Source organism: Mustela lutreola, chromosome 8 (genome assembly GCF_030435805.1).
Source record: "Mustela lutreola isolate mMusLut2 chromosome 8, mMusLut2.pri, whole genome shotgun sequence".
In the NCBI taxonomy this organism is placed as follows: Eukaryota; Metazoa; Chordata; class Mammalia; order Carnivora; family Mustelidae; genus Mustela; species Mustela lutreola.
The window spans coordinates 1,949,137-1,972,142 of NC_081297.1; the positions used below are offsets into that span (position 1 = coordinate 1,949,137).

General features: G+C 57.2%; 1 protein-coding gene across 1 annotated transcript; it reads right to left on the minus strand.

Moving 5' to 3' along the window:
* Positions 1-6,353: 6,353 nt before the first annotated feature.
* Positions 6,354-21,972, minus strand: LOC131838242 (collagen alpha-2(I) chain-like). Its single transcript, XM_059184051.1, has 8 exons — positions 21,810-21,972; positions 13,888-14,879; positions 11,547-12,179; positions 11,319-11,419; positions 10,475-10,601; positions 10,248-10,347; positions 9,941-10,108; positions 6,354-6,604 (listed from the first exon to the last, which is right to left on the minus strand). The coding sequence occupies exons 1-8, from the start codon at positions 21,970-21,972 to the stop codon at positions 6,354-6,356; spliced, it is 2,535 nt and encodes an 844-aa protein (XP_059040034.1).
* Positions 21,973-23,006: the final 1,034 nt, after the last annotated feature.

A 23,006-nucleotide genomic window follows, 5' to 3' on the forward strand; every position in this document is an offset into this window, starting at 1 on the left:
GCCTGGGTGGTTCGGTCGGTTAAGCATTTACTCTTGGTCTCAGCTTGGGTCATGATCTCAAGGTTGTGGGATCGAGCCCCGCATCAGGCTCCCACTCAGGGGGGTCTGCCTGAGATTCCCTCACCCTCCCCCTGCTTGTGTGCTCTCCTTCTCTCTCTGAAATGGATAAATCTTTAACACAAAATAGAAAACAGAGATTTACGTTCTTGGTATCTCCAAATATCTTAGAAATATCCACAACCTTTGTCCTTGGTTTCTTCGAGTCGATAGCCCTCACCTTCCCAAGGTTCTTGCTAATAAACGTTCATAACGAGTCCCCCATTGCTGCCATGTGTTTGAATCCTTTGAGCCATGCTTAATCTAAGTACGTGGGACTCACTGAATATGTGACTTGTTGAATCAAAGAATATGGCGTTTGCAATTTTTTCCCATGGTATCCCTGAACACTCAGCAAGATTCAGAACTTCTTCATCTGTTCATCTGTTGATGGACATCTAGGTTCTTTCCATAGTTTGGCTATTGTGGACATTGCTGCTGTAAACATCCAGGTGCGTGTGCCCCTTCAGATCACTACATTTGTATCTTTAGGGTAAATACCCAGTAGTGTGATTGCTGGGCCATAGGGTAGTTCTATTTTCAACTTTTTGAGGAACCTCCATGCTGTTTTCCAGAGTGGCTGCACCAGCTTGCATTCCCACCAACAGTGTAGGAGGGTTCCCCTTTCTCCGCATCCTCTCCAACACCCGTCATTCCTGACTTGTTGATTTTAGCCATTCTGACTGGTGTGAGGTGGGATCTCACTCTGGTTTTGATTTGTATTTCCCTGATGCTGTGTGATGGGGAGCACTTTCTCATGTGTCTGTTGGCCATCTGGATGTCTTCTTTGCAGAAATGTCTGTTCATGTCCTCTGCCCATTTCTTGATTGGATTATTTGTTCTGTGGGTGTTGAGTTTGATAATTCTTTATAGGTTTTGGATACTAGCCCTTTATCTGATATGTCATTTGCAAATAATCTTCTCCCATTCTGTCAGTTGTCTTTTGGTTTTGTTGACTGTTTCCTTTGCTGTGCAAAAGCTTTTGATCTTGAGGAAGTCCCAGTAGTTCATTTTTGCTCTTGCTTCCCTTGCCTTTGGCGATGTTCCTAGGAAGAAGTTGCTGCCGCTGAGGTTGAACAGGTTGCTGCCTGTGTTCTCCTCAAGGATTTTGATGGACTCTTGTCTCACATTGAGGTATTTCATCCATTTTGAGTCTATTTCTGTGGTGTAAGGAAATGGTCCAGTTTTATTCTTCTGCATGTGGCTGTCCAATTTTCCCAGCACCATTTGTTGAAAAGACTGTCTTTTTTCCATTGGACATTTTTTCCCACTTTGTCAAAGATTAGTTGACCATAGAGTTGAGGGTCTATTTCTGGGATCTCTATTCTGTTCTGTTTATCTATGTGTCTGTTTTTGTGCCAGTACCATTCTGTCTTGAGGATCACAGCTTTGTAATAGAGCTTGAAGACCAGATTGTGATTCCACCAGCTTTGGTTTTCTTTTTCAACCTTTTTCTGGCTATTTGGGGTCTTTTGTGGTTCCATACACATTATAGGATTATTTTTTCCATTTCTTTGAAAGCAAGTTGATGGTATTTTGATAGGGATTGCTTCAAATGTGTAGATTGCTCTAAGTAGCATAGACATTTTCACGACATTTGTTCTTCCAATCCATGAGCATTGAATGTTTTTCCATTTCTTTGTGTCTCCCTCAATTTCTTTCTGGAGTATTCTACAGTTTTCTGAGTACAAATTCTTTGCCTCTTTGGTTAGATTCATTCCTAGGTATCTTACATTAAAATGGGGTCAATTCCTTAATTTCTCTTTCCTCTATCTCCGTGTTAGTGTATAGAAATCCAACAGATTTCTGTGCATTGATTTTATATCCTATCACATTACTGAATTCCTATATGAGTTCTAGCCATTTTGGGATAGAGTCTTTTGGGTTTTTTACACAAAATATCATATCGTATGTAAAGAGTGAGAGTTTGACTTCTTCCTTGCCAAATTTGAATGCCTTTTATTTCTTTTTGTTTTGCTATTGCGAGGCCAGGACTTTAGTACTATGTTGAATAACAAGGGTGATAGTGACAGCCCTGCCACGTTCCTGACCTTAGGGGAAAAACTCTCAGTTTCTCCCCATTGAGAATTATATTTGCTATGGGTTTTTCATAAACAGCTCTTATGATACTGAGGGATGTACCCTCTATCCCTACACGGTGATGAGTTTTGATCAAGAAAGGATGCTGTACTTTGTCAAATGCTTTTTCAGCATCTATTGAGAGTATCATATGGTTCTTGTTCTTTCTTTTATTGTGTTTTAGCACACTGATTGATTTGTGGATGTTGAACCAACCTTGCAGCCCTAGGATAAATACCACTTGGTCGTGGTGAATAATCCTTTTAATGTACTGTTGGATCCGATTGGTTAGTGTTTTGGTAAGAATTTTACCTCCATGTTCATCGGGGATATTAATCTATAATTCTTCTTTTTGATGGGGTCTTTGTCTGGTTTTGCGATCAAGGTGATGCTGGCCTCATAAAATGAGTTTGGAAGTTTTCCTTCCATTTCTGTTTTTTGGAACAGTTTCAGAATAGGTATTAATTCTTCTTTAAATGTTTAGTAAATTCCTCTGGGAAGCCATCAGGCTCTGGACTCTTGTTTATTGGGAGATTTTTTATGACTGCTTCAATCTCCTTACTGGTTATGGGTTTGCTCAGGTTTTCTATTTCTTCCTGGTTCAGTTTTGGTAGTTTATACCGCTCTAGGAATGCATCCCTTTCTTCCAGATTGTCTAATTTGCTGGTGTACAGTTGCTCATAATATGTTCTTTTAATTGTTTGTATTTCTTTGGTGTTGGTTGTGATCTCTTCTCTTTCATTCATGATTTTACTTATTTGGGTCCTTTCTTTTATTTTTGGTAAGTTTGGCTAGGGATTTATCAACCTTATTAATTCTTTCAAAGAACCAGCTCCTAGTTTCATTGATTTGTTCTACTGGTTTTTTTTTTTTGGGGGGGGGTTGTTTGTTTGTTTGTTTCTATTTCATTGATTTCTGGTCTTATGTTATTGCTCTTCTCCCGCAGGGTTCAGGCTTTCTCTGCTGTTCTTTCTCCAGCTCCTTTAGGTGTTGGGTTAGGCTGTGTTCTTTCTTGTTTCTTGAGAAAGTCTTGTATCACTATATACTTTCCTCTCAGGACCATCTTTGCTGTGTCCCACAGATTTTGAACCGTTGTGTCTTCATTTTCCTTTGTTCCCATGAACTTTTTCATTTCCTGGTTGACCCACTCATTCTTTAGAAGGATGCTCTTTAGCCTCCATGTTTTTGGGTTCTTTCCAACTTTCCTCTTGTGGTTGAGTTCTAGCTTCTCAGCACTGTGGTCTGAAAATATGCAGGGAATGATCCCAACCTTTTGGTACCAGTTGAGATCTGACTTGTGACCCAGGATGTGATCTATTCTGGAAACGTTCCATGTGCACTAGAGAAGAATGTGTATTCTGTTGCTTTGGGATGGAATGTTCTGAATAGATCTGTGATGTCCATCTGGTCCAGTGTGTCGTTTAAGGCCTTTATTTCCTTGTTGATCTTTTGCTTGGATGATTGTCCATTTCAGTGAGAGGGTGTTAAAGTCCCCTACTATTATTGTATTATTGTCGATATGTTTCTTTGATTTTGTTACTAATTGGCTTCTATTGTTGGCTGCTCCCATGTTAGGGATATAGATATTTAAAGTTGTTAGCTCTTCTTGTTGGACAGACCTTTTAAGTATGATATAGTGTCCTCCCTTATCTATTATAGTCTTTGGTTTAAAATCTAATTTGTCTGATATAAGGATTGCCACCCTTGCTTTCTTTTGATGTCCATTAGCATGATAAATGGTTTTCCACCCTCTCACTTTGAGTCTGGAGGTGTATTTGGGTCTAAAATGAGTCTCTTGCCGACAGCATATCAATCAATCTTTTTTTTTTAAATCCATTCTGATACCCTGTATTTTTTGATTGGGGCATTTAGCCCATTTACATCCTTGAAAGACAAGAATTTAGTGCCATTGTTTTGCCTGTAAGGGGACTATTACTGTATATTGTCTCTCTTCCTTTCTGGTCTATGTTACTTTTAGACTCTCTCTTTACTTAGAAGACCCCTTTTAATATTTCCTGTAGAGCTGGTTTGGTGTTTGCAAATTCTTTAAGCTTTTGTTTGTCCTGGAAGCTTTTTATCTCTCCTTCTATTTGTGGTGACAGCCTAGCTGGATATAATATTCTTGGCTGCATATTTTTTTTTGTTTAGTGCTCTGAAAATATCATGCTGGTCCTTTCTGGCCTGCCAGATCTCTGTGGATATGTCTGCGGCCAATCTAATATTTCTACCATAGTATGTTACCAACCTCTTGTCCTGACCTGCTTTCAGAACTTTTTCTTTGTCTCTGAGACTTGTAAGTTTCACCTTTAGAAGACAGGGTGTGGACCTATTCTTATTCATTTTGAGGGGGGTTCTCTGTGCCTCCTGGATTTTGATGCCTGTTTCCTTCCCCCAGTTAGGGAACTACTCCACTATAATTTGTTCCAATATACCTTCTGCCCGCCTTTCTCTTCTTCTTCTGGGATCCCAATTATTCTAATATTGTTTCGTCTTATGGTATCACTTCTCTCTCGAATTCTCCCCTCGTGGTCCAGTAGTTGTTTGTCTTTTTTTGGCTCAGCTTCTTTATTCTCCATCATTTGGTCTTCTATATCACTAATTCTCTCTTCTGCCTCATTTATCCTAGCAGTAAGAGCCTCCATTTTTGACGGGACTTTTTTATTTCAAGTTTGTTAGATTTTATTTCTCCAAAAAGGGATTCTCTAGTATCGTCTGTTTTTTTCAAGCCCAGCTAGTGTCTATATAATCGTCATTCTGATCTCTAGTTCTGACATCTTACTAACGTCTGTATTGATTAGGTTCCTGGCAGTAAGTACTGTCTCTTGTTTTTGGTTTTGGGTTTTTTTTGTTGTTGTTGTTTCTTTTTGTTTTGTTTGTTTGTTTGTTTGTTTGAGGTGAGTTTTTCTGTTTTGTCATTTTTTCCATAGAATAGATGAACAAGAGAACAAAATGCTAAAAGGGCAACAATAACACCAGAAAATTATACGCTAAAAAAATAAGAGGAGACCCAAAACCAGGGGAGAAAGAAAGGGGAAAAAAAGAATATGATCAGGCTGGTGCATAGAACAGAGCCACACACTAGATTTTGGGTGTATTTTGGTCTGTTAGAAGAAACTGCCTCCCAAAATTTTAAAGAGAAAAACTTATATAAATAAACTTATATAAATACCAAAATAAGGGTAAATATGATGAAGGGATGGAATATGACTGTAAAGATTAAAAGTTTTTAAAGATTTTATTTATTTATTTGACAGACAGAGATCACAAGTAGACAGACAGGCAGGCAGAGAGAAGAGGAGGGAAGCAGGCTCCCCGCTGAGCAGAGAGCCCGATGCGGGGCTCGATCCCAGGACCCTGGGATCATGACCTGAGCTGAAGGCAGAGGCCCAACCCACTGAGCCACTCCGGTGCCCCTGTAAAGATTAAAATTTAAAAAGATTTCTAAAAAGGCATTGATAAGGGCGCCACTTCCAGGGCTCCCCGCCAACCCCTCCCTCCACGGGGCCGCTTCTCCACACGTGCCGCCTGCTGGGGAGTGGTCGGTTCCATCTAGACCCGCGGCTCTCCCATCGCCCATCTGCTGAGCTCGCGGATGCTTGGAGTGGCTCGGTCGCTCGGACTGTCTCGGTCACTCGGAGTGGCTCGATCGCTCCAGTGGACCCCCGCGGCCGGAGGAGACCCTCTCCCGCCCCTCCGCGGTCCTGCTCCACCCATCTCCAGGGCCTGGGTTTTAACTGCTGAGCAAGTCCGCTCTACAACCCACTTGCACTTAAGGATCTCGGGAATAGCGGCTGGCAGGGCTGTCCGGACAGATTATCCAGGTGGCTAGGAAGGGTGTGGTCAGGGCCTGCTGTTTCTAGATGTTTCTGCAATTCCAGGTCCCCTCTTCAGAGCTGGTCCCCACCATGCTCTGCCCATCGGACTGTGGGCATTCCTGATTTCTGGCTTGTCCTCCTCAAAACTCTCTTCATTGGTATTGCAATGGGCCCAGGGGCCTGGGTGCCACCCCAGACTCAGCCGGGGAGGCCTGCGGGTGGAGGTCCATGCAGGAAGCGAGAGTCGGGTTCCTGCGAGCCCTTCGAGCTGGCAGAGCTCGGCTGTAGGACCGGCCCCGGCAGGAGACGTCTGTTTTCCTTGCTGCCCAAGAGCCGCCGCACCTCAGCCTCACGCTCTCAGCCTCACGCTCTCCTGCATTTACTCCGTCCATCCGCCTGCGTCTCCAGCGCCTTCCACGTGGCAGACATGGCCTCTGTTCTCAGCTGGGCTTTCAGTCGTGTAGTGGCCAGTTTCCAGGGCTGCCCCCTGGCGACCCCGTCAGCTGCATCAGCCCCTGAGGTCCACCGTGGGGAGAGTGGCGGCCGCGCAGGGGTCGGGCCTCCGCCCCCGAGGGAGGACACTGCCGGCACCTTCGTGCCCTCACAGAGGCCACCTGCACGAGGGGAAGGCAGCTGGCCCATTGGAGGCGTGCTGGCCGGCCTCGGAGCCCCCTAACCCACCCGAGACAGCTCTGCTGAACTGAACTCTGGCCCACAAAATCAGTAAAACAGCTGTGAGTTTGTGCTGCTCGGTTTTGGAGGAGGTGTTATGTGCCCCACAGAGCCTCCCAGCCCACCGGGTGAGACGACCCCCCCACCGTGAGCAGGGCCCGAGGCACAGGGGACCTCTTTCCAGCTCTGACCAGGAGCCCTACCCTCCAGATGTGAAGCCTGATTTTGATTTTCGCATTTCAGGGAGTCTCCGGGCCTTGTGACACGCGCTGGCGAGGACCCCGGGCCTGGCATTAGCATCCTGCCTTCACTGTCTTTCCAAGGCAGCAGCTGGGCTGCCAGGCCAGGAGGCCCTCTGGGTGTCCTCTGAGCCAGAAAGATCTGCCCTCTTTTCAGAGAAGTCCAGGCCCGGGCTGGGCTGGGCTGCGCAGGGTGAGGCCGGCTCCCTCCCCTGGATTATTTATAAGGTTGGTCCCTCTGCGCTGTCCACAGCGGCTCTCAGCCCTGGCGGGCAGCCAAAGATGCACTCAGAGCCCGTTCCGTCCACCCCTCCACGGCTGCCGGGGAGCCTGGAAGCGGAAAACCCTTCCTCGCTGGGGAAGGAGGCTGTCAGGCCGCACATGCCGCGCCCTTCAGAACTGGGCCCGCTGGGCCTCTGCAGGCCGGCCTGGGCGCACGGCCTTCCCTCCCACACGCACCTCCAGCTCACCGCACCTCCAGCATTCCCGGCTTTCCTGTGGGCTCAGGGCTCGCCGCTGGCGTCACCAAAGCCATGGCACCTCGAGGGCCTTGGACGCGCAGTCGGCACGCACCTGCTTGCTCCCCGGGGGAAAGCAGGATGGTCTGACCTGAAGGCTGCGGGGGGCGCCCAAGGACAGAGGCTGGACGCCTTGTGGCCACTGAGGCCCACCTGCCACCCGCCATGTCCCCCTGATCACCCAGACCTGGGCTGGGCTTTCCTCCCTGTGGGGCCGTGAGTGACACCCTGGATCTGCCTGGACTGTCGGCACTGGACAGGGCTCTGGCGTCTGCTGTCCCCCCGACCCGGGGCTCTCCGAACGGCTCTTGCAGGCCCTGTGCCCACAAATGCCAACTTTGGCACTACTTATGGGGAAGCGTCCCATGAGCTCCTGGTGGAGACAAGGTATTTCTGCTGCCTCCTGGCTCCCCAGCACCCAGGGGCCGGCAGCAGAGGACGTGCCGCTGACCAGCATGTGGGCAGAGGCCTGGGGGCGCTAGACTTTCCCGGGGAGACGCAGGGGCCTTGTCCGGAGAGCGCGGCAAAATAAAGGAGAGCGGACCAGCACCAGGGACGGACCAAGCGTGCTGGTCTTGGCCTTGACCTCTGGTCAAAGGTGGTGCCCCTCGGTGATGCAGAGCAAGAGGCCTCCGTGCAGGGAGGGGCAGGAGCCGCGGGCAGGTGTGCTGGCTCCTGGAGGCCAGCTCCGAGCTCACGGGAAAGTGTGCTCCCACCTCGTAGCCGGGGCAGGTACACAGGGTCCATCCGTCCTGGGAGGCAGGGAGGCTGGGCCGACGCGTTCTCTCCCCGGGCTGCCCGGCTCAGCAGTAGCCTGGACCTGGACTCCGACTCCTGAGTTAGGTCAAGGACCTCTCCAGCTCCGCGTGGGCGGGTGAGTCATTCCTTCCTCTGCCGCAGGGACAAGCCTTCCAGATGCCTCTGAACCACTGAGTCAGTGCTCATAAAAGCCATTTTTAGAGCCTCACTGAGGGCTCAGTGCCAGTGAATCAGAAATCCCACTATCAGAATAGAATTTTCGAGCACTACTTCCCAGCGGGCAGAACCGGAAGAGAAAGTGCCCCCGCCCCCCGCCCAAGAGATGCAGCTGTCCACAGGGACCTTGCCAGCCTCGGGCCCCTCTGACTGAGGATCAGGTCCTGCCGCACACCTGGAGCCCAGCAGACGGAAGAGCGTCTCACAGGGACCTGACCTGGGTCTTCAGTGTGGGTTCTGCCAAGACCTGTGGAGGAGCATCTCGTGTGGACAGGACCCTGGCCAGTAACAGGGGATCAGTACAGGGCAGGACCTGGCTCTGTGGTGAGGGGGAGCTGCACAGGGACAGGACCCAGGTCTGTGATGGGGGATCTGCACGGGGACAGGACCCAGATCTATAACAGGGGATCTGCCTGGGGATAGAAGCCAGGCCTACAATGGGGGATCAGGTCTAGACAGGACCCTGCTCTAAACTGGGGGCCCACAACTGGAAGCATGTTGTCCTCCAACAATGAAGGCAGTCAGATCTGGGGCCAGGGACCCCTGGGAACCAGGCCCCGCGTCCCGGGCAGCCAGCCAGAGAGCGGTCCTCACTCGGTGACGTCCTGCCTTAGAGGTGTGCCCTGATTGGATTTCCCCCCAAAATGTAACTGAACAGTGGACAGGACAGGCGTGGGATGGGCCCTGCCGACTCCGGAGCAGTCTTTGGAAAAAAGCTGGGGCTCCCTCAGCAGGTCCCAGAAGCGTGTACAACTCCCTCAGGGACAGGCCCCATCACTGGGGGATTGCAGATGCCCCCCTCCACGTCTCCCCCTGCAGAGGGTAGCCCAGATGGCGGTTTAGCTGGCATGATTGCCGTGAACACTGCAGGCACACCTTATGCTAGGTCTGTGCTCCACGACCAGACCAGAGAGGACCAGAGAGGGGGAGACCTCCTCGACCCCCTTCAGACTCATCAGTCACTGCCAGGACCAAGCACTGCCATGCCCCTATCCTGGGAGAGCGCGTGGGTGCAGGCTGCCACAGCTGGGGGTACCCCTGTCCTGGGGACCTTTCCTGAACATTCCACCTGTGATCATCCTGTCCCGCTGCTTCGCGGGCCCCCAAAGAATGCCAAGGGCACAGTTCCATTGCAGGGGCTTCTGCTGTCCTTGGAGATCACACCTGGACAAGGAAGAATGGCGTGGCTGCCAGCTGCTGGGTAGCAAACAGCCCATCCGTCAGTAGCCCCAGCGCACACAGCCCCGGCGCCCAGCGGAGGAGCCCCTTGTGACCCGACCCTGGAAATGAGAGCCCCGCCATCTGCTGCACGGGTTTCTACACAGAGCAGAAGAGTCTCTGGTCCCGCCACACCGGCTGGAGGCCCCACGCACGCTCTGCAGGACACCAAGAGGCCTGCTTCCCCTGGTCGGCCGATGGGGAGGGCGGCCGGGCCAGCGTCCTGGTCGCCCAGTCATAGGGGAGCACCTGAACGGAGGCAGGCTTGCTGCTGCCTTCTGTTGCAGACAGACAAGTGTCCAGAGCCTGGACGGGAGGACAGGCTGACCAGTGAGGGCAGTCGGGCTCTGGCTCTCCCCAGGCATGGCAGGTGGTCCCAGAGGGAGTCCCTGTGGGGCAGGCAAGGGCCCAGGATACCGCGTGAAGGCAGGAGAAGGCAGGAGGCCCGGCTTCATGTCCACCAGCAGCGAGACCGGGGGCCCCAGCTGCAGGGGATCTGGCCCCCCAGCACCACGGCCAGCACGGCACAGCAGCCAGGGAGGGCTGGGGTCTCAAGAAGCCTCCTGTCCCTTCCACGGTGGCACGGCTCGGCGGGCTGCAGTCCCCCTCCCCGGGTTCATGCCAGCTCAGCTCACTGTGCGGCCGCATGGAAACCACCGCCCTGGCTTCGCCGGTCAGGTGGCAGGAGCCGCACATCAAGGTGAGGGCAGGGGCACCATCCACTTTTCGCAGGGGCTAGATCACGGAAAACCAACCAGACCCCAGGCCAGACCCGTGCCCAGGTCTCTCTCCCTGCCTGTCTGTTTCTCTCTGTGCCTCAGGAGCCGCATAACCAGAGGTGGCCACTGGGGCACGGCCTGACAGGTGGGAAGGAGAGGCACTTCTCAGAGAAGAAGGGACAGTGGCCGGCTCTGGGGGCACAGCGGTGGACCTTCAGGATCGGTCCCTGCATGGGTCGGGGGTTGACAGACTCCTGAGGACCGCTGAGGCTGATGGGGCATGGGGCAGGGGGGCGGGGGGCTGGGCTTAAAGCTCGGTAGTCCTGGGGGGACAGGTCAGCCGCTCATGGTACTGAGCTCCCCGAGCTGAGGCACAGGAGCCTCACTGTCACCCCACACAGGGTCCTCCTAGGTCCTGGTCTTAGCATTTTCACGCATGATTTCCTTCATTTCAAAACACCCAACAGGTGGGTTTTACTTCCCCCGTTTGTCATCTGCATTCACGTGGGCTCAGAGAGGTTAGGTGACATGCCCCAGGTCACATAGCTATTAAATGGCAAAGCAGAACTTGAACCTGCATCCCCTTGGCCCACAGGCCCCTTGGCCTTTGTGCGAGTTGGAACAAGAGCGCTGTGTCCCCAGAGCTAGCCACTGTCCCAAGGCTTCTCCCTCGTGGGAGATGGGCTGGTGTTGCTCAGCTCCTGAGCTCTGCAGTCCCTGGTTGGAGGACGAGACGTAGCTCAGGAGGCCCACTCGGCTGTGTAAGGGGAGCCCCTCTGGCCAGAGCCCCCGGTCTCCAGAGCGCCTAGTGCTGGGTGTGCAGCGCCACGGGGCTTTGATAATTTCTGATATTATCTATTGAACCGGCAGTATTCTGGATGTGTTGAGTAAATTAAAAATGCTTAAATTAATTTTGTATATTTTTTAGCGTGGCTACTAGGAAATTTAAAATTACTTCTGTGCCTCGCGTTATATCTCTGCTGGCACCCGTTGTCCAGGCCCTGGAGGGCCTCAAACCGCTCCCTCCCCCGAGAGCGGAGTCCCCGCGGGGTAGGCGGAGGACTGGCCTTCAGGCCAGCGTGGGGCATCTGCAGGGAGCAGGAGGCGGGCAGGGGCGCCCCTGCGGAATCCCCCGGCGGCGGCTGGCATTCCCGCCCCTCACGGGGAGGCGAGCGGCTGGGCCGGTCCGGAACTCCCGGAACCTCCCATCCTCGCCGCGGAAGGGCCCTCGGAGACGCCGGAGCTGGGCGGGACGCCCACCCCCGTTTGGGCAGCAGCAGAGACCGGGGAGGGGCCCCTGCCGGGAGGCAGACGCCCGCTCCCAGCCGCGCCCGCAGCCCGCAGAGCCCGCCTGCAGGGGTGCGGGCCGCCGAGGACGCCGAGGACGCCGGGCCCGCAGCCGGAGGAGCGCGCGGAGTCGCCGCCCGCAGCCCGCGCTGCGGGGAAGGGGCTCTCGGACCGCTGAGGATGCCGAGCCCCACCCCCGCCCAGCACCGGAGTCCGGGGTTCGCTCCTGCGCCGCGCGAACCCCGGACTCCTCCCTGCGCGGCGCGCCTTCTCCAGCGTCGGCACCAGGACCCGCTGCGCCCTGAGCGCGCCGCCGCCGCCCTCTCCGCGGGGCGCACGTTCCTCCGCCGCGCCTGTGTTTGGAAATCGGTGCTGAGCCGCCTCACGTCTGCGGCTGACGCCGGACCGGGGGGCCTGGGCCGTCCGCGTCCCCAGAGCCGGCGTGCGCGCTCGCAGCACGGGGAAGGACGCGACCGTGGCCGCAGCAAAGCGGGCTCCTTCTGGGTTCGCTGCGCACCCCTCCTCCCCTGGCTCTGTCGCCCTCGCTCGCGGGTGGCTTTCCTGAGCACCCAGACAGCAGGGGCCCGGCCGGGGGCGGGGGGGGGGGGTCTGCAGCCGGGAGCGGGGCCGGGGCTTCCCGGCGCTGCAAAGCCACGGCCGCCGGGGTTGGGGGCGGGGCCGAGGCTTCTGGAATTGCACCTGATGAGCCCGAGCACGCGGAGCCACCCCTGCGGCAGCCCTCGCCTGCACCGGAAACAGGTGCGGGTGCTCCCAGCCCCGCCCCGCCCCTCCCCTGCAGGAGCATCTCCTGTGAGTAAGGACGCAGGGCGGCCGGGCCTCAGAGGCAGTCAGAGGGAAGAGCGTGTGGGCCATCAGGACGCCCGTTGCCCCGTGCAACACACCCGCCCTCCTGCCTGCTCACACGGCTGCCTGCCAGCGCCCGGTGCTCGCCGGCGCACCCGCCCCCACCTGCCTCGTGCCAGGCCTCCAGGGACAGAGGTCGCACATCCGGGTGGGAAGAAAGCACACAGAGAAGCCAGACCCGGCTCTCGGATGCTCCCCTCGGACACCTGCGACTTCTGACAGGCCTGAGGGGCAGGGGTCCGGTGGGTGGCATCCAGAGACAGGGAAGGTGGGGCATCGGGGAACCCCTGGGGGGGGCAGCAGTGTCCACAGTGCTGGGTCCCCAGTCCCCTGCTAAGGACCGAAGCCCGGGGAGGGGAAGGGGCACCGAGACCAGCTCCGACTGCTTAAGGAATTGTGGCAATGTTTCCGGCAAACCTACCGCCACAGCGGGATCCTTAAAGAGGGAGAGGGCCCCTGGGCCTCAGCCAGACCAACCCAGCGGCTTCCCTCAGCCTGGAGACCCCAGCAGAGTCAGCGAAGGTGGGCGGCAGGGGGAGGGCTCGGGCTCAGGGGCCCGGTGACATCCGGTGTGCAAGGCTGGCGAGAGGCAGGAGGATTGGGGCGAAGGCCCTTCGGGCACACAGGGCCAGGGAGGTGGTGAGGGCCAAAGGAGGAATTCAGTAACTCGTGCTATCGGGGAGCACTGCTCAGACCTTCCTTTTCACAGTCCGAGCAGAAGGCGAATAATTTTACTTCTTTTTTTTTAAGATTTATTTATTTGACAGAAATCACAAGCAGGCAGAGAGGCAGGCAGAGAGAGAGGAGGAAGCAGGCTCCCCGCTGAGCAGAGAGCCCGATGTGGGGCCCGATCCCAGGACCCTGGGATCATGACCCCAGCCGAAGGCAGAGGCCTCAACCCACTGAGCCACCCAGGCGCCCTGTAATTTTACTTTTTATAGGCAGAAAATGCACGCGGCACCAAGGACCCCGAAGTGTGACAGTGTTCTCAGTGGGATGCAGGTCAGGCCCCTCCCCCACGCTCCTGTCCCTCCCAAACCCAACCACAGCGGCAGTGTCTGCTGAGATGCTCTCCCTGTCCTGTGGCCGGTAAGAGGGTCCCGTGAGGACCTCCCCGTCTGGAGAGCCAGGGAGGGGCTTATCTTTTTTCGCACGGAGTTCAGTGACCCTTGTCCCTTGCAGGATTTGTCCACAGCACACTTGCCTCTCCAGCCCATCACCTGCTGCCAGCTGGGCTGGTCTTGGGTCAGCTTCCATCTCTCTGGAGACTGGCGCAGGACCAGGAGGACGGGGGTAGTTCCCCATGTCCCCCATTCTCCACAAGGGGACACAGGGCTCCCCTCTCTGGAGACTAGCCCAGACCCACTGGACACCGACCCCATGTGTATCCCCTGAAGGCCCCCACCAGCCACCTGCCATCTGCAGCGGAGATGGGCGCACGGGCCACACTGCTCTGTCCCGCTCTGTCAGAGCCCGTGCCCTCCGCTGGGCCCCGCACTCCCCGCCCCCGCCGCCGGCCCACGCCCCACCGCTCACAGCTCAGGTGGTGCCGGCCCCCTGGCAGGCCCCCTGCCCCTTTCTCTCCGTTCCCACCAAGATCCCACCTTCCCTTGACTCGCGCCCCTTCTCCCAGACTCTTCCCTGCCCAGTCCCCCATGTGTAACTTGCCGTGAACTGCCCACGTGTGAACCTGGTACCGTTCCTGGTGCCCTCGCACTCGGCGCCCGGGGTAGGGTCGCGGCCCTCCTTCATCCGGCCGCGGCAGCCTGCGCGGCTCCAGCCCGGCTTCCCGAGGGGCTCCGGCCCGCAGGACCCCTGACCCTCCCGCCCCCTGCCTCGGCCCCTCACGGCTCCCTCCGCGTCCAATGCTGACCCCAGCCCGGCGTGGCCGCACAGCAGACGAGATCCCGGCGCGGAGGGGCGGGAAGCGGCGGCAGAGCCCGGTTCGGGTACGTGGGGGGCAGGTGATGGCGGGGCAGGCACTTAGGGAAGCTTCTGGAAAACCATACATCTGTCGGCCGGAACGTGGATGTTCAAGGGGTTCGGGTGAGGGCAGGAGAGAAACCCCTGCGTTGCAGAGCGTCTGGTGGGAACCAGGCCTCCGGGGCGCGGACCGCGGGAGCCCAGCACTGGGGACCACCACGCACGCCCGCGCACACTCGGGACCACCACGCACGCCCGCGCACACTCGGGAACACTCGGGAACACCGCGCACACTCGGGACCACCACGCACGCCTGCGCACACTCGGGACCACCACGCACGCCCGCACACACTCGGGAACACTCGGGAACACCGCACACGCCCACGAACGCCGGAGCCGCCGCGGCCGAGGCTGGATCCGCGCGCCCGGGAGGCTTCTGAGCTGGGTCCGCGCTGCGCCGGCTTCTCCGGACCGCTCACAGGAAAACGAGGGAAGGGACACAAATTGCAGGAATTGTTCCGGGAAAAGGAGCCAGAGCCTGGAGATGAGGGACATTTGGTAAGAATCTGGAAGAAGCAGGAAAACGTGTTCGGGAGAGAAGGCGGAGGCGGCTGCTGGGCCGTTGTGCGAACGACCCCGTGGGGCTCGGCAGCCGCCCGCGCAGGGCCTGGAGCCGGCAGACACGGGGTTAACTCCGGGGACTCACACGGTGACACAGGGGAGACCGCCAGGTCCTCAGATCCTCCAGCACCAGACAAGGGGCTGTCCAGCCTAAACAGGCCTCCCCCTCCAAGAAAACGCGGACCCTGGCCTCGGTGTCTTCCAGCTCTTCCGGCAAAGGCGGGCTTCCCCGCGCGGCTCCATCTCCATCCCCGGGCTGCAGGCCCGCAGCAGCACCCACGGCTCCCTGGGCCCCACTGTGCCTGACCGTCAGGAACCCCGGCCACGGAGCCTCGGGGCCTGGCCGGGAAGCCCCAGAGCAGCCCTGGATGGGGGCGAGGGGCAGGGAGGCCCGCCAGGCTGTGGCTGATCTGACCCTTATGGTTACGGGGACAGAGGGCTGGAGACGTTTAGACAGCGCCCACCACCACCACATTCTGCGCAGGCCCCGGCTGTGAAAGCACCTTCTGGGCGTCGCAGGCCAGGCCTGCACTGCCCACAGCGGCCGCCCAGGGGCCTCCCCAGGCCCAGCCAGAACTCACAGCCCTGAAATCGGCTTTGAAACAGGAGCAGAGCTGCCAGAGAGGACTGGGCCGCAGGCACTAATGCAGTGAGGACTGACCAGGCCCGGGGCCCACAGGCGTCAAGCGGAGCCTTGATCTTGCCCCCAGGAGGAGGAGGCACCAGGGCCAAGCCTGCAGCCTTCACGGCTGTCCACCGCCCCCTGGTGACCGAGCCCCAACCCTCCCTTGTGTGTCCTGCAGACCCCACCCCTTACCCCGGCAGGTGCTGACCCAGTGATGGGGGCGGGGTGCGCAGGATGGACCTCCAGAGCTCCCGCTGTGTGCGGCCCAGGGGCGAGTCCTGATGAAGGCCTGTGCTGCGGGATAGGAGCCTGGCTGGCCCTCTTGATGCTCTCCCCTTCCCATTGCTGATGCTCAGATGGGCCCACCGTCTGCCCACCGTCCCCAGCAGCGGGCTCCGTCCCTGGAGGAGACTCCAACTGCCTCCAAGCTGCCTTCCAACAGCAGCAGACCTAACAGCTGCAGGGACTTGACCCAGAGGCCCATGGGGCAGTTCAAGCCCCCGGCTTCGCAGACTCCAGGTAACTTAAGAAGCCTGTCGGTGTGCGTGCACCTAGAAGGTCACTTAGAAGACCGAGCTGTGAAGAAATAGACAGTCTGGATACTCATTACTGCTAAGGAGGTTGACTCAGTGATAGAAAACCCATGACAGACAAAAGTCCAGAACCAGACAGCCTCGCTGGGGGATTCCACGGAACGTTCAGAGAAAAAATTAACAGCTGTCCTTCCCAAACTCTTCCAAAACACAGAAGAGAACAATTAAAAATTCATTTTACGAGGGCAGCATTACCCTAATACCAAGCCACAAGGACACAAGAAAAGAGAACTACAGGCCAGTATCTCTAACGAATGTGGATCCAGAAAAATCCTCAGGGAATTATTAGCAAACCAAATCCAACAACACTGTAAAAGGATCCTACACCGTGATCCAGTAGGACTACCCCTGGGATGCACAGAGCGTCTGACATCTGCAGACCGACGTGGCATGCAGCACAGTGACACAGTGAGACACAGAAGTGCCATCAGCATCTCAACACATGGTGCAGAAACACGAGTACGGAAAAAGCACTGGATGAAACTCAACATCCGTTCGCGATAAAAACTCCAACAAAGTGAGAACAGAGGAAACACTCCTCCACAGGAGAAAGGACACGTATGACAAGCCTACAGCTGACATCACCCCAACAGTGGAAAGCTGAAGGCTCTTCCCCTAAGACCAGGGACAGGACCGGGAGGTCCACACTTACACTCCTGTTCAAGCCACTCCTGGACATCCTACCCATAGTGGCCAGGCCAGACAAAAAATACAGGGCATCTAAATTGGAAAAGAAGAAGTAAAACTGTCACTTTTTGCAGATGACATCATATTTACACAATGAACCCTGAAGACTCCACCCAAAACTACTAGATGTAATCGATGAATTCAGTTCTGATTATTGATTGTGAGATATAAAATCAATGCACAGAAATCTGTTGTGTTTCCATACATTAATAACAAATGATCAGAAGAGAAATTAATAATGCCATTTACAACTGGATCAAAAACAATAAAATACTTAGGGATAAAATTAACCACGGAGGTGAGCTATCTGTATGCAAAAATCTGTAACGCATGGATGAAAGCAATCGAAGAAGACAGAAATGGAAAGATCTAGCACGTTTGCGGACTGGAAGAATTAACATGGTTAAAATGTCCACATTATCCAAAGCAATCTACAGATTTAATTCAGTCCGTACCAAAATTCCAATGACATTTTTCACAGAAATAAAACAAACTATCCTGAAATTTATACAGAACCACTAAAGGGCCCAAATAGCCAAAGTAATCTTGAGAAAGAAGAGGAAAGTGGAAGGCATGGCATTTGCCAGTTTCTATCTGTATCACAAGCCACCGTAATGAAAGCCATTTGGAATTGGCCTAAAAACAGACCTAGAGGTTGATGGAAGAGAGACCCCAGAAATAAACCCACACATCTATGGGCAATTAATTCATGACAAAGGAGGCAAGAACTGGTGCTGGGAAACTTGACAGTCAAGGCAGAAGAAGGAAGGGACCACTCCTGTACTCCATACACAAAAATTCACCCGAAATGGATCAAAGACTTGAAAGTAAGACCTGAAAGCATAAAACTCCTAAAAGAAAACTTAGCAGTAAATGCCCTGATGTTGTTTTCCTGGATTTTCTGGATTTGACACCAATAGCAAAGGCGACAAAACCACCAATAAATACGTGGGGTTACATCAGACTAAAACATTCCGCACGGCAAAGGAATCCATCACTACAGCGAAAAGGCAGCCTCTGGAAAAGGAGAAAGTACTTGCGGATCATGTGTCCAATAAGGGGCTGACATCCAAAATATGCAAAGAACTTATAAAACCTAAGAGTAGGAAAACAAAAAATTCAATTAAAAAATGGGCAGAGGTACTAAATGGACATTTTCCAAAGAAAGCCCTCGATGGGCTCTTGAGAATCTGGTCACCAGCACGTGTCACCCGGGAAGTACGAATGATACAATGTGTCATCAGGGAAGTACGCATGATACAACGTGTCATGACACACATCCAAACCGCAATGCGCTGCCACTACCGCTCACTCTGGCCGGAACCGCAGAAGTCAAGGGCAGAACAAACAGCAGGTGTCGCCGGGCTGTGGAGAAGTCGGAAACTCCCGCAGCTGCCCCCACGCCCCTGCCCCCTGCCGCATCGTCGCCAGCAGCAGATGCGGGAGCAGCGCGTGCGCTCCACGATGGAGGGACGGGGAGGCCGTGTATAAATATTCCTCAGCCATAAAGAAGAGATTGTGCGTGTGCAGGCACGTGCAGGGATCCTGACGGCATTGTGTGCCGTGAATTCAGTCACAGCGAAGACGGCAGGACCTCGCTCATCTGTGGAACCTAGAAAAACAACGGAATAAACTCCCAGAGCAAGAACAGACTTGGGGTTCCCAGCGGGGGGGTGGGCGCAGGCGACACGGGGAAGCGGGTCAACCGGGACCACACCCGCAGCGTAACAGAAGCGGGCCTGGGGCGTCCTGACACGCTCCTCCCCGGCGCGCCCCGAGCGCTCTCACCGCCGCCAGGGAGTGCGCGGGGCCGCGGGCGCCCTGGGCTCGGCGCGGCACTGTCTCGGGGCGTGCGCGCTGCGCGTCCCTATCCGCACCCCCGGCCCGTGCGTGCCTGCGGTCACTGCGTCTCCGTTTGAGAGCAGAATCGCTGAGCTCCGCCGCGCGCAATGCAGAGGCTCCAGGCTCAGCCCGGCATCGGCGACGCGGGTCGGTAAAGCGCTCCGGGGCCGGAGTCCCGGCGCTTGTCCTTACCGTGGGCGCCGCGGCTCTCTCCGACACGGAGCTCCTCCGCGCCGTCCACGCGCGGCCTCCCAGGCGGCGCCGGCTCCCTCCACTGTCCTCATGACCTTGCTTTCTTGCTGGCTGACTCCCTGGGGTTGTCCCTGCTGGGGACATGTGACGCCGGGGCCGGGCGGGCCTTCCTGCGACTGCCCTGGCGTGTGCGGGCTCCGGCGTGCGTGCACGTGTCTGCGTGCTCCGTGTGCGTGCTCCGTGTGCGTGCTCGGGCGTCCATGCTCGGGCGCGCGTGCTCCGTGTGTGTGCGGCCTTGGCTGCTGCAGCTGTGCACGACCCGAGCTGAGCGGCTCTGCGCCCCGGAGCCCCCAGCGAGCTGACGTTGCAGGGTCCTGGTTGGGAGCCCCCAGCGCCCATTCTCGGTGAGGCCACGCGTGGTCTTTGGGCGGGGCCGGGGCTGCACGGCCAGACGCCCCGGGGCAATGGGGTAGCACACGGGCTTCCACCCCACGCCCCGGGTGCCCCGCGCTCTGTGCGCCCGGGAAAGGCACTGAGTCCTGGCAGAGCCGTGCCACCTGCCGCTTCCAGGCTATGGGCTGCTTTTGAGTATTTTTAATCTTCAAAGGAGAGGGCAGGCAGGCCGGGGCAGGGAGACCAGCAGCGTCCCGGCATCTGTAGGCCTTTTGGTCCCTTGGTCTCCAGACAGCACTCCAGTTTTTCAGAGGGCTTATTTGATCCTATAAAATGTTTGATTTAAAGACACATTCCCGGGCCCCCGGGGCGCTCCATGCCTGAAGCGTCTGCCTTCAGATTGGGTGATGATCCTGGGGTCCTGGGATCAAGTCCTGCATGGGAGTCCCTGCTCACGGGGGTGTCTGTTCCCTCTCAGACCCTCCCCGCCATGCTCTCTCTCTCAAATAATAAAATCTTTAAAAATAATAAATTAAGATACATTCTCGAGGGCTTGGCAGGACCAGACCCGTCCCACGGTCACTGCCGGAGGCACGGCCGAGGTCTGAACCGGCAGGAACGAGCAGAGGGACACAGACACCGATTCGCCGTGTTCCCGTGTGCCTGCAATGATGGCAAGAGAGTGGGGAGCGCCAGTCACGACCGCGCCAGAACACGAGCCGGTGCGGAGATGAATTTAATGGAAGACACACAGAGCGGCGCGGCGCGGGAAGGTCCAAAACCCATCGGAGGGCTGTCAGGAGAGCCTCGGAAAGGGCCGGGGACTCTGTACCTCCCGACGGGTCTGCGGATCCAGGCTGATTCCCATCCGAAGCCCAGAAGGACGTTCTGGTGAGAACTGACCAGCTGCCGCGGCCCCACAACCTCGCAGATGAAGGACTAAGTGGAGGGCGGGCGCCTCCAGGTCCCCAGCCACCGGGAAGCCACGGTCAGCAGAGGCTGACATGTTAGCAGGCGGACAGACGGGCAGGCTCGGCACCCAGCGGGCTCGGGAATCAGACCCCCACACGCCGGATCAGTTGATGTTCGACAAAGGTGCAAAGTAAACCACCGGGAAAAAGTCACTCAACCCGCGGGCGGCAGCACCCTGCTCGCCCCTCACCTCCCAAGCGGAAGTTAGCACAATGGATCTCAGAGCTAAACGCGAGGACTGAAACCATGAAACCACCAGAAAACACGGGGCAGGTAATCTCCGTGGCCGCGGTTTGCAGAACTTTCTGCCTCGGAATGAAGAACTGCTCCTGAAAGGGTCGGGGGGGGGGGGGGGCGGGGGACAGACCCGTGTGGTGCAACGCCGCGTGCACTGGAAGGCGGTGGCAGAAGCCAGGACTGCCGTTGGGGAGGCAAGACCTGCTTCAACCCTTGGATCCCGACACGTGGACATCAGGTCCCCAGCAGGTGCACAGGCATGTGGCAGAGAAGCCAGAACTGCCCATCCACGCTGAGCCGTCCCGCGATCCCCTGCTGGGTGCAGGTCCCCTGTGAGCACATCGCGGCTGCCCCGGTGACGGGCATCCGTCCACTGCGCAGGGACCCAGCACAGGCCAGAGTGTGGACCTTAGCAGCAAAGGCCACAGGGATGCCAACGGAGGATGCCAGGCAGGAGGGACGGAGACCCTCAAGGTTGCACAACAGCCTCTCCAGACTCCTGGCTTAATTCCACAGAGTGTGCAAGGAAGGTCAGACACTCCCAGAAACACAAGGGGGGGCCAATGGTGCTGGGACCCCCGAAGGCCGTGCACCCCTGAAGGCATCTGGAGCTCCGAGGAAGCCTAGCGTCTTGCAGCGAAGCAGGCACACACAGATGGGGGACGTGAACTTAGCTCCAGGTTGGTGGCCCCTGTTTGTTTTTATGCTCTTACTGACTAGGGTGCTCACGGTCCCGTGTGGACTCACGCTGCATTTTGGCAGGACAGTGCTGGCCAAGAGCACTGGCCGTGAGTGGGTTTACTGAGAAAGGGCTGAGGTGGGCAGGACCCAGGGCGGGGTGGGAAGCGCTGTTCCTGTCTTCGCACAGGTGGGAGGTCTCCCCTGGGCCATTCCCACCGCAGCAGACTGTGTGTCCCATCAGAACAGCAGCACAGACAGCCCTGTGGCCACCGGGCTCCACTCAGCCGGCCTCCAGCCCAGTCTGACTGTCGGGCTCGTGGTCAGGGTGACTGGCCCTGAAGGTGTCCCTTCTGCAAACTGGGACGGAAAGCCAGGGAGACCAAGACTGCTGCCCACGGGTGGTCGAGGAGGGGCCCGCGAGGGCCGAAGAGGGGACCGCTGTGGCTCCCCTGTCTGCGTGGGAAGCATGGCCCAGCTCAGCCCGCTAGCCCCTCTGCCCTCGAGATGCTTGGCACGCCTGTCAGCCTGGCGACCTCCTGGAGGAGGCGGGCACCCCCGCACCCAGCGTCCCCAGCCCGCGCTGCAGCTGGGCCCCTCCTGGAGCAGCGGTGGTCACGCAGGGAGCTCCGGGGACGCTTGCCCGCAGGGAGCTCCGGGAACCCTTGGCCGCAGGGCGCTCCGGGGACGCTTGCCCGCAGGGCGCTGTCCCCATGCGCTGGCCCATGTCGCCTCCTTCCTCTGTGCTCCGGCTCCGCTGGCGCCCGGACTCCCCAACCACTGTGGCCTCACAAAATTCAAGTGTGCAAACACAACTCCGGAGCTGCCCCATGCACCACCCCTGCACCCCCGGGCTCAGGCCGTGGTCCTCCAGCCTCTCCCGGCCACACTCCCCCTGGACCCCCACCCACCTCTTCTTTCTCCCGAGGCGACCCGGACGGCCTCACACACGGCTCTACTCGGACCGCCCTGCCCCACACGTCAGACACTTCCAGGCACTAGGCCAACAGCATTACAGTGCGTGCCCAGGTAGGGGCGTGCACTCCACTGGGGGCCAGCCACACGGCCACATCCGGTCAGATGGCCACTGGGCCTCAAGGTCAGCAGGCCGGAGGTCACATGCACTCCCACGGGTGGCGGCAGGCGTGCGGGCTGGGGTGGATGGCCGGTCAGGGCAGCCGTTAGAGGCTCATGAGGCTGTGGGCCGCCCGGGCACCACGAGGAGGTCAGCTGCCCGGCACAGGCACACAGCGGCATCGAGCCGGCAGGTTCAGGGAGGGCTCAGGGACCGTGGGGCCCGAGGGGTGGAGATGCACAGTGTCAGCAGCGGCGTTTCCCGAGGAGCATCCCCGTGTGTCCGGGCCCCGCCTCACAGGCGCCCTCCCACCACCCCAGGCTGGACCCGCAGGTCTGACCAGTGCTGCTCAAGGATGGAGTCAGCCCCTGAGTCCACCCAGTGAGGTGAGAAAACTCCTGGCAGCTCTGACAGGCAGCGGACTCGTGTGTTTACCGCCCCCCCCCCGGGTGACCTGGGGCGTGAGGACTTGGCAGATGACGCCCAGCACCGTCCGGGAAGGGAGGACAGGGCGAGACAGAGCAGCTCGTGGAAGACACACCGCGCGGCGCAGGGACGGGTCCTCGGTGCGCACACGGCCACGAGCAGACGGGGGACCGGAGAGGGCGCCGGTGGGAAGGGGGACAAAGATGCCCAATGAGGGGGGAGGGGGCGGGAGAGGCGCAGGCTCCCACAGCCGAGCTCCC

Bases quoted from the DNA above. Each gene is read 5' to 3' on its own strand.
- LOC131838242 (XM_059184051.1), bottom strand. From the start codon at position 21,972: ATGGGCCAGCGCATGGGGACAGCGCCCTGCGGGCAAGCGTCCCCGGAG. The intron at 11,420-11,546 runs GCGAGGATGGGA...TGCTCCCTGCAG, and splicing joins TCTCCGAGGGCCCTTCCGCG to ATGCCCCACGCTGGCCTGAA. The intron at 10,109-10,247 runs GTGAGCTGAGCT...CTGGGGGGCCAG, and splicing joins GGTTTCCATGCGGCCGCACA to ATCCCCTGCAGCTGGGGCCC.